Source organism: Gymnogyps californianus, chromosome 5, assembly GCF_018139145.2.
Source record: "Gymnogyps californianus isolate 813 chromosome 5, ASM1813914v2, whole genome shotgun sequence".
In the NCBI taxonomy this organism is placed as follows: domain Eukaryota; kingdom Metazoa; phylum Chordata; class Aves; order Accipitriformes; family Cathartidae; genus Gymnogyps; species Gymnogyps californianus.
The window spans coordinates 7,881,684-7,892,631 of record NC_059475.1 but is presented as its reverse complement, the minus strand read 5'-3'; the positions used below and the strand labels follow the sequence as shown (position 1 = coordinate 7,892,631).

The 10,948-nt window shown below is 39.4% G+C and overlaps 1 protein-coding gene across 2 annotated transcripts; it reads right to left on the bottom strand.

Moving 5' to 3' along the window:
- Positions 1-2,310: 2,310 nt before the first annotated feature.
- ARL14EP (ADP ribosylation factor like GTPase 14 effector protein) lies at positions 2,311-10,676 on the bottom strand. Of its 2 annotated transcripts, XM_050897325.1 has the most exons (5): positions 10,563-10,676; positions 6,046-6,552; positions 4,905-5,035; positions 3,712-3,765; positions 2,311-3,417 (listed from the first exon to the last, which is right to left on the bottom strand). In XM_050897325.1, the coding sequence occupies exons 2-5, from the start codon at positions 6,466-6,468 to the stop codon at positions 3,189-3,191; spliced, it is 837 nt and encodes a 278-aa protein (XP_050753282.1). In that variant the 5' UTR covers positions 6,469-6,552; positions 10,563-10,676; the 3' UTR covers positions 2,311-3,188. The 2 variants fall into 2 exon arrangements, with proteins under 2 accessions (XP_050753282.1, XP_050753283.1); XM_050897326.1 differs by lacking the exon at positions 3,712-3,765.
- Between the last annotated feature and the right edge of the window lie 272 nt (positions 10,677-10,948).

Genomic DNA, 10,948 nt, shown 5'->3' with positions numbered 1-10,948 from the left:
TCTAAGGCTAAGGTTATAATGTATCTCCCAAAGATAAATGCCTTGTAGTAGCATAGATGCTGAAAATGTTAATATAACCCCTTCGCTGAGTTAATTACCTGACTGTATTACATTATTATTTGAGTGTTTATACTTGTTATTTGAGTATTTAACAGAAAGCATCCCAGGGCATGTTTCATTAGAAACTTTCAACTCCACTAATGGGGTGGAAAAAAAAAAGAGGGCATATCTTGTCTCAGATATGACCACAAGGTTGTGTGGTTAATCTCACAAGGTCCACAGAAGAAAGCTCTCACTGACTTTAGAAGATGTTGAATTTGAGCATGTTCTAAACTTGACATGAATTTTGCTCTGTGTGATAAAAACCAAAACAGTACTTAACGCTGTACTTACTTAAGAGATCACAAATCTGGCGCTTCCGTTCAATAAACTCAAATTGATCCATGGGATATGTATTATTCACAAAACAGTCTTTTATTGTAATTGATTTCTGTCTTTTGAATATGTGAACTTTGTCTAGGCATTAATTTTTGCAATTAATATCAAAAGGCAAGTTTTAACACGGTAACTGGGGTATATCTGCAGTTGGCTTTTCTTTTATCCATGCAGAGTTTAAAGTGGCTATTATACCTGGTTTATGAACTTTGGCTTTTATGGAAAGTAGTTGTTTCCTTTGGCTATATTAAAAGAACATACTGTTTAACAGGCTTAGTTGTAGAGTAATTCTGAAAGATGGGGAACTACATATGCTATTGGGAACAATATGCAATCACTTTTAGATGATGATAAAATAGCTTGTGTATTATGCTGATGGGATAAGTTTGTGTGGTGTTTATAAAAACATACAGAAAAAAATCAGAAATTCATAGCTGTAAGCATTTTAAATCTAGCAATATGGTGAAGTCTGACTTGCAACAATGTCTTTTAACAGAAAAATAGATGAAGGGGACATGGAAGTGTATAAAAACATACTGTTGAACTTAATAACACACTATAACCTAGGCATGTTAAGGGAATGCAGCTAAATGGAAATGCCCTAAATACGTAAGCAGAACATGTGAACAACCAACACCAAAAAGTCCTGTTTTACTGGAAAAAACCCTAAGTTTCCTGTAGCTTCTATAGCAATCAATCAACAGTACCCAGTACTTAGCACAGGTCTTCAGTCAAACAGCAGTCCTATGCATTTTGTTAGGAAATAACTTGAGCGATTTATTTGGGAAAGTACTCATTGCTAGTGAATCCGTAAAACGAGACACTGAATATACTAACTTTTCAGAGACTTAACGGAGATGGGGAAATACAGTTCTAATAATGGGATGCTCTAGGCAATTTAAGCTACTGGTAGACTCACATTTCACTTCAGTGAAATGCTTTAACAGTTACTGAATCCAAAGTCTAACTGTGGACTTAAGTGATAAGTTATATTCATCAAACAGTTGGAAGCCTGTTAAGTTTATTAACAATGGGTACTGCTGACTCTGGTCTAATTTTAAAAATGGTAAATACATTAAAATTACAAGATTGGACCAGCTTTTTCCCCTCTCACTTTTGTGGAGGTATATATTTATGTTTTTATCTAATTCAAAAGGTTGCTTAAGAGATGAAACAGTTCCAAACATGGATCAAGTACACAAGATTAATTGCTGTGTCAGGATAAGCATGCTCTGTAAAGTAAAATGTATTAAATGCCACTTGCATGTAAGGGAAGCCATGGCTATTACTCAGTTGTGGTGTTGCTATCTGGAAAAGTGTAAAAGAGCGTGCTGCTCTCCCTAATGATGCTTCTTATGACATGTGGCTGGAATCCAAGGTCAATGAGAGACATCCACTAGAAGAGCAGCCAATGCTCTGACCAAAAAAAGTCTGTTTATTTTTGTAGCAGATGATTGAATAAAAATGTAGTGTAAGAAGTTGCTGCTTATACTTACGAGGACCAGCAGATGTCAGTACAACTCAAAGCATAACTTTGGATTTTAGCGATGCAACCTTCATGACACTTATCAGAAAAGAAAATACTCTAAACAAATAGCAAGATTATACAACTTTACCAAGTAAGTCTTTAGAAATCAACAGTTAACAGTATTCTTGAATAAATGTGACCCAATAAACATGCAGATCTTCCAAGTCTATCACAGAAATAGGAAATTTATCCAAAACACAACAAAAATACCACGGAATATCATTTAATGTTACTAAGATTTCAATTATAAAATCTCTTTTCCATAAATCTTGTTATATTGTAAAATTTTAATGTTCTGAGGATAGGTAATGCATCAACCAAACAATTTCAATTAAAAAACTGGGGTATTTTTGTAGCAGTCTGGATATTCTTAGTTCGGGAACAGACACTCAAATTCATTTCAGCTGCATGTAAACCTTTACCTTAAAAACAAGCAAAAAGAAAAAAGGGGAAAGGGCTGTTGAAGTTCCAGTCCAGTTACAGACTGAGAACAAATACAGACTGAGTGAAATTATTTCAATTGTGTTATATAGAAACCAACAAAACAGTACCATAATGAAATACTTTAATATATTTTTCAATGCCTTGACAGTTTAGTAACACTTTAACAGTGAGGCTGGAATTCTTAAGGATAACTTGATCTCAAATCCCAGTAACTTGGATGGGATCTGAACTCCTACATGACTTTGAATCCATTTAAGTGAACAGGATTGAATTTCAGATGTAGCTGGGATCATCTATAGAAGATATAGCATTCACTATTAATACTGGAGAGAGCTTTATTAATACTGCATGTAAATTCACTGAGAACTTTCAGTGTGTTTCACATAAAACAGATTCAAAACCTTGAGATCCTGAACTAGAGAAGGAAAAATGGGGATACATGGAGATGGTACACTCTACAAAACAGTAAATGACAATAGTGAGTAGCTCCAGGATATATCACATGACAATTCAACACCTTATACTTAAATACAGTGAAAGACTGTTCAATGAGAACTTACTTGGATGACTCGTAAGACTGAGTACAAGGTAGACTGAAGTGTGAAAAGACAGTAGTACGATTATCTCCATAATCATACTGAAAATGAATGTGAAAGTGAGCACATTAATCATGTGGATTGTGATAAATTCCAATGGCTTTCATTAAACCACTACATAATGAATGTGCTGTGTTTAATCAAAGCATGGAATATATACTTGGGATAAATAACGTGCATATACACTAACCAACATGCTTATTTCTAATTATTTCTCCTCCTTCTATCTCAATTTGCTCATATAGCCACTTGCGGTCACAGCGACATTCAGCTCCACACTTGTTGGAGCCACACTTGGGGCAAGCGTAGAAACATCCCAGGCAATCTTCATCAAGACAATCACAGAGGTCCATCCCACTGTAAAGTAGTAGTCCCTGGCTATCATAGACTTTACTCTTGGCTGGTATAACTTGCCTGTATAATGAAAAACAACAGTTATTTCTGTGTTAAAAAATCCACCTATTTTGATGCCAAGCTGCTAATAGTTGTGGACAGAAGTTTGCTTTCTTCAGGTGTTCATTTTAACACTCTGTTCATTTAAAAGATGTATATATGTTACTGTATTTGACAACATTTCTCAGTCCTAATTGTATCTCCACTATAGTGCTTTTGAAATAAAACCTTCCCGTTCTTGAAATTATTTCTTCAATAGCACACTTATTCAAGCACTTATGAATACTCTTAGTTATGATGTAAACTTCAGCTTACCTTTCAGATGATGTGAAATGCTCCCTTAATTTACTTTTCTTTTGTAATGTGTAGCTGTAATTCAAAGGAGGTCATATAGAATCATTTAGGGTGCACACAACCTAATTTAGAAGGGTTTTTTATGCTTTTGTCATTACCCATCTCTGTAACAGTTCTGTTTAAACTGCAGAATCACAGAAAAACTCTGTTTGGAAGGGACCTCTGGAAGTCACCTTGTCTGACCCTCTGTTCAAAGTCAGGACAACTCAAATTAGGTTGCTTAGGGCTGCATCTAGTTGAGTTCTGAATAGCCCTAACGTCAGAGATGCCACAACACTTTTGAACCAGTATTTTACTACATACACAGAAAAAGTTTTCCTGACATCTCAACTAAATTTCCCGGGTTGCAACTTGTGCCAAAATTGAGTAGAAGAAACAAATGGGGGAAAAGGATGTGTAGCTTGTAAGCAGCGCATTTAGTGTCTCTTTCTGTCTTCTACAGTTAAACTTAGATGGAGAGCAGGGTAAAGGCATTAATGTGATCTTTCCTGCACGTTTTAACAAATATTCTACGACTAGTTAAAGCTGGGATTTCTATCACTCTCAGTATTAGGATAAGACTGAATTGGTCCAAACTTTTAGTGGAAAGTGACAGACAAAATTCAGCTGCATACACCTTTCTTCTGTAGAAAACGTGATTTTAAAATCAGTCACATTAGAAGGTTGTAATTTGCTATCTAGTATTGTCCAACTTGGACACCAACTTCCTTTTTTAAAAGGAAGGTAAGGTCCTAACTTGCACACTTTTGTTTACAAAGTGTAACTACTGAGTTTATTGAAAGATGACAACTCCAGTATTTTAAGTGTAGTATACTTGATCTTACTGTATTCAAATTTAGTCTATTATCAGAATTTTAGTTTATGCATAAATTAATAGCTTCATCTATGATCTGTGTAGTATAGTCATGCCTTACCAAACACTTGTTTGTATTCTAATTGCCTGAAATATGGACTGTATGCTAATACTTTATCTTCTGTTTTGTTCATCTTGGTAATGAGAGTGAGCTTTAACATCCTCAAAAACAAAAAAGCAATGCATAAACATGCAAACATCCATATAGAAAATGTTACACTGTTAAAGGGACACTGACCATCAAGGCTATTTTATTTTGAAGTGAAAGTTAAAGATAATGTAAATACAGAAAACAGCTCACCTGTCTGAATTAAATGATGCATTTTTTGTTTGCAGCCTTCTTTTTTCCCTCTTACTGGTTTCAGGAGTGAATTCAGTCTGTCGTCCTGGATTAGCAAACTGTAGAGACTTTAAAGCCTTAGCTGTACGCCCCTGAACAAAGACAAAATCTCATTTAATTACAAATACAAACCTAAATTCATAAGAAAATGTCCAGTCAAGCCAGGATATTGTAACAACTTAGGTAAATTGTTGACCTTGACTCTAAGCACTGGACTTCCCAGGAGAAACACCTTCAGTATAATAATTTTAAGACTTGAGAACTGTACCAGTCTCAAAACCCAACAGTACAAGCTTTACAGTAGCAGTTTTAATCAACATTTTCAAATTTCACCCCCTATCAGTCTCCTAATCATACTGACATGTAATTGCAAAATACAGTTGGGCAACAGCCCTGGGGCTGAAAGGGGTAACAGCTCCTAGAATGCAATTCTGCTTTGCTACAGGGCATATATGGATGAGCTCTTGCTGATTTGGTTGCCCACACTTCTGCTGATTGATTACCTGCATACCTCTTGAACAATGCATCCAACAATGTATTCCAAACTCAGCACTTAAAGCATTATCCTCCCACACTAGTTCATTACTGCCCCTGAACAAATGCCCTGGCCTTCACAGCTCAGACACCACAACAAGAGTACACTTAATTCACTTCAGTGCAGGTTCACTTGGTAATGAACTGCTAGAGAAAGTGGATTTTTTTTAAACTGAAAAGACTAAACCAGAAGTTTATCTCAACATCCTTAGAAGCAACCTTTGCAGTGTTCAGTTTTAAGCACATGAGCTTGTTTTTTGCAAGGCTTGAGTAACAACTTAAAATACCAGCAGCAGTCTGGTATTTACATAAACTTATGAGTTGTAAGTCACCCTAGTAGACACAAGCATTCAAATTTAAAAGGCCATAATATTTAATTAGGGAAGAGGATTCTTTAAGGTCCTCCAAATAAAGGTTTAAATACAGTAAACTCCCACACATCTAAAAGACTACATCCTTTCATATTTCTGTTAAAAAACTTAATTGCTTTATGTAGGACTTGTATGAAGCCCAATTCCAATAGCTTGCAGAACTTAGAGGGGGCGGGAAAACTAATCCATATACATACGTCTGAATCAAGTTTTCTTCTTTGGCGATCTTCGGATTCAACATCCACGCTTCCGTTTATTATCTGCATACATTTGGGACAAAGCTTCCAACCAGGTACAAACTGTCGTCCAAACTTGGCACTTAGAAAAGTTGCATCATCTAAGTCAATTGCTCGTAAGTTTTTCTTTGATAGTTTTCTGTGTATATTAAAGGGATCACAACATGATTTTTGTAAGTCTTCAAATCTTTCAATGTAAATTTTTGCATGGTGGAAGCAGATTGTATTGTTCTCTGAAAGGGTTATTCCAGTCCTAAGCTGAAGTAACAGTAGATCAGATGAAGATATATCTTGCTTAGTCTTGAAGCCAGTGTGACGGGTATAATAGGTCTTATGGCATTCATTGGTAGCTTGAAGCTGAACTCCAACCGAACAAGGATCCATTTTACTTTATCAGAACAACTTATTTCACTTATTTTGCCTAAAATTAATTCTTTGAAGTCTTTAGTAGTTTCTATGAAGATCACCCTAGAGAAAGCATTAAAATCAATCAGATTTGTGCTGCAAACCTTCATCTGTAAGCTTGACAGACTAGGTTTAAGTAATTTAAAAAACATGTAAAGAAATTATAGCCTTCTAGTCTAGGTAAGACTAAAAATACACTAAATTTAATTCTGGAATTAAACCACGCATCTTATATTCCTTTCAGGGACATTTTTTTCCAGCTACAATAAGTATCAATTCAAAATGTTTAGTAGCATTACTTTCTCAAAAGCAATCTGGGAGCAAGGTATGAGGTGGATGAATTGTTCAGACAGCAGCCTGCTCTGCTCAGCAGTTTCCTGTGGGCCCCCTCTCTTGGCACAATCCCGGCTAGTCAAGACCAGTTGCGAAGACGGCCCACAGGAAGAGACTGCTGATGGCTAAACAATTCACCCATCCTGTTTCCAAGTAGTTTCTAGGAAAAAAAGGCTGCTGAAGGTAGGCTGCACAGGCTGTCTGATGTCAGTTAGCAATTCACATCCAACAGTGCTGTCCTGTGTGTCCTTCCCATGTATACCAGGTGCAAGTCAACGCACACAGAATGAACCTGAGCCTTTTCAAGAAACAGCCTGGGGTACACACAAAGATTGGTGGTTCTAGATGTGTGCAGTTGTTGTGGTCATGTGGCCTTTGCGTGCAGCTCTCTCCACCTGAGTGCCATGTCTGTTTGATGTAAATATCGGGCAGTTATTTAAACACTAATTCAGTTACCAAATACAAAAGCTAGCTACTGCAGAGTGGTCTCACACCCATGCTACAGTTTGTTGCAAATCCAACGCTGGCCCTAACAGATCAGAGCCTGGTCCCGTGTTGCACTACTTTCTACTGCAACATAAAGGACTAATTTCTACCAAAAGAAAGGAATTCACTTGCTTTCAAAACCTCTGAGCACTTCAGTTACAATGAATACAACCTAACTGGGATGTTAATGTTCACCTACAGACTACTCTGCAAAGACAAAATCAGACAAATTAAAAAGCAGTGTACTGGTTTTGGCTGGGATGGATAGAGTTACATTTCTTCATAGTAGTTTATATGGGGCTATGTTTTGGATTTGTACTGAAAATAGCATCCTCACACTGCCCCACCAGCGAGTAGGATGGGGGTGCACAAGAAGCTGGGAGGGGACACAGCCGGGACAGCTGACCCCAACTGACCAAAGGGATATTCCATACTGTATGATGTCATGCTCAGCAATAAAATGGGGGGGGGAGGGGGGGAAGGAAGGCTGGCGGGGGGGGCCCGCTGCTTGGGGAATGGCTGGACATTGGTCAGTTGGTGGCGAGCAACTGTTTTCACTTGCATTGCTTGTTTTTCTTGAGTTTTATTTTCCTCTCTCTCTGTTTTTTGTTTTTGTTTTTTTTTTCCCTCCCCTTTTCCTTACAATTTTTAAAAAATTTCTTTTAATAATTAAACTGGTTTTATCTCAACCCACAAGTTTCTTTCCCCCTTTTACCCTTCCGATCCTCTCTCCCATCCCACTGGCAGGGAGCAAGCGAGCGGCTGTGTGGTGCTTAGTTGCCGGCTGGGGTTAAACCACGACACATAGTTATTTGTGCTAAACACTGAACAGGGTAATATGGCTTTTTAATCAATAAAAGCATCAGCCAATTGTATAATGGACAAAGTCTGGGTGCTGCTTTCAATAAGACAAAAGCAAATAGCATCACACACAACCTAATGACATGAAATGTGGAAGTTTATCCAGTATACAGAAATATGAACACAGCAATGCAAAAGTTTAACAGAGAACAATGAGAAGTTAATAGGCTTTTTAAAATTACTCTGAAAAGCCACTGCCTGGAGCATTTTTGCAGCAGAAATCCTCTTGATTGTAATACTTCAGTTTTTCTCAAACATATGTGTACATCTGAAGCAATTACACAACACATTTCCATATATTAAACTGTATGCACAGTAATTTAAAGGTCTTGCATAGGACATGCTACTGTCTAGTGATTTAACTGATCCAAATATAAATGATATGCTGGGCTATACTCAGGCCAGTAAACTTGTTTTAAAGTTTAATTTTATATCTGATTCAAGACAGAACTGAGTATAACTGAACAATTATTCTTAAACAAGTTTTCTCAGCCTATCATTAAGAATGCTCCAGCTTTCACATTTAAATTAAAGCAAGAATAATAGAGGCACCAAGAGTCCCGAATGTAGACGTACAACGTTCTAAACACCTGAGTTTGCAAAAAAGGCTGTGTATTTCATTCTGAAAATAAAGCAAACTTGGTTCTGTTTTTTGCAAGTTATCTGAAAATAGAAGGACTTAAGTATTCTGATACTTAACACTGATTTCTCAGGTCAAAATCTAAACCCTGTATTTTAAGGACTAGAACTAGTCCAGTCCTAAATTGCTAGGCTATCTGAATTCTTCTTCACTGAAATTTCTGTATTCTAAGTTAACTAAGACCTCTCGTGAAGTTTTGACCCTACACAGCTCTTCAGATCTGCCCTGAATAATACAAATAAGGAGTAAAGTGTAGATGTCAATGAAGTTTTAAAAATTCTTATTCTCAGTGCCTGCTGAGCACCGAGAGTGTTCTGTTAAGTTTTACTACATAGAAGTTCCAGTGCCTTTGCCTATTTACATACTTTTACCGTGGTACTGACTTTGAATGATTTTTTTTTTTTCTCTCTTTTAAAAGACCATCTGTCAAACTTTACCATCTTACTGAGCCAGCTATACTCAAAACTAATCTTTTTTTCATTAGGTGCACAAAGTTTGTCTTTCAAACTCAGGTAACTGGAACTGCGTACGATCAAAGCTCACTGCAGCTGAGTTAACATTTTAACAGCAATTTAGCTAATACCAAATAACTCTATTCAAAGAAGTCTATTACAGGCTACGCACCAAGCTTGCGTCAAATGCTAACGTGCACTTTTGACTGATTCCTGCTGTGGAAGGTGGGGGTTGTGTGTGTGGATGAGGAAGCAGACTAGTTCAATATAAAAGCGATGATCTGAATTTTCAAAATTTGCAGATGTATTAGAAGTCAGAACTCTTGGAAGATGTTCTAATTTAAAAAATAACTTGTTTTCTATAAAACAGAAAATAATTATTACAATGCTATCCTTGGCAGGCATCTGTTTTGACAGCTGACTACACTACCTGAAATACCACTACATTAAACAGAGGGAAAGCACATCAAATCTATCACCACAGTTTGCTCAAATGATGGTGTGCTGGTGACATAAGTTATGTATCTCATCCACCTGATTTGTAAGAACTCTTGGTAGAAGCTTCAGATGCATTTCTTCCCTCCTCCCCTTGGGAGGAGTACGCAGCTTTTTGCCTTTGAATTCTCTTTGGGGGAAACTGGAGAGAGCTTAAAAAACCAAATACTAAAATGAAGGCTTATAGTCACGCCTGTGAAATCGTTAATTAGCATTTACCACACTAAACATGATAACTTAAAGCAGAAGACAGTGATGACGATCAGCACAGCGAAGCACTTGTGCACAATAAGCCTGCTGCGTTAGCAGAGATTCAGCAAGGGTTTTCTAGCGTCTTGCCGCTGGCAGAAACAAAGAGTGGAGGAAACTACAGTTTATACTGGCAGCACTGGGTTATAAGAAGTTAAAGGGAAAGAATAGTCCTGAAATTGCAGATGTGACCCCATGTCTGAATACTTTACGCTGGATGTTCAGCAGCTGCACAGCACTGCACGGCAGACCCTCATCCAAGCGCTGACAGCCCCTAGCCAGGCCTGCGTGTTGAGAACCCTGCGCTAGGCCAGCGGAAAGCCCGGCTGCTCGTTTCCTTTTGCGGAGGGCACTAACCCTCGGGGAGGCCAGCTTGCCAGGCCGGCTAGGCGGAGAGCAGGGCGGGAGGTAAGCAGCGGGCCCACCCGCGACCGAGGCCGGCTGGGCGCCACGGGGAAGGGCTCTCTGCAGCCGCAGGCCGCGGACGGCTCCGAGGAGGAGCGCTGCTCCCCCCCCCCCCGCACCTCCCCTCCCGCTGCCGGCCGCGGCCCCTCTACCTTGCCGTGGACTTCCTTCCGCCGTTGTGCCGGGACACCGGCACCCGACTTCCGCGTTCCCCCAGCGACGGCGGCGCTGCTTGTAGCGGCCATTAACCGCCCCGCACCCCGCCCGACCTCCGCCTCACCATAGAGCAGCGGAACCGCTGAGCGGCCCGGAGCGGCACTTCCGGCTGGAGATGGGGAACGGCGACACCGGTCGCTATGGAGGAAGACGGCGGGGAGGGAGGGAGGGACGGACGGAGGGGGCGTGGAGGTCACGTGGCCAAGCGTGGGCTCGTGCGCGACGTGACGGCGGCCGGGTTGGGGGTCGCGGTGCGCATGCGCTGCCCGCTCCCTGCGGAGGCGGGTGTGCGGCAGCCCCGGCCCCGGGGCAGCGATTCCCC

Coding starts and splice junctions, on each gene's coding strand:
- ARL14EP (XM_050897325.1), bottom strand. CDS start 6,468: ATGGATCCTTGTTCGGTTGGAGTTCAGCTTCAAGCTACCAATGAATGC. Junction 5,036..6,045: donor GAAGAAAACTTGATTCAGAC/GTATGTATATGG, acceptor GTCTTTGTTCAG/GGGCGTACAGCTAAGGCTTT. Junction 3,418..3,711: donor CATTTCACATCATCTGAAAG/GTAAGCTGAAGT, acceptor TTCATTATACAG/GCAAGTTATACCAGCCAAGA.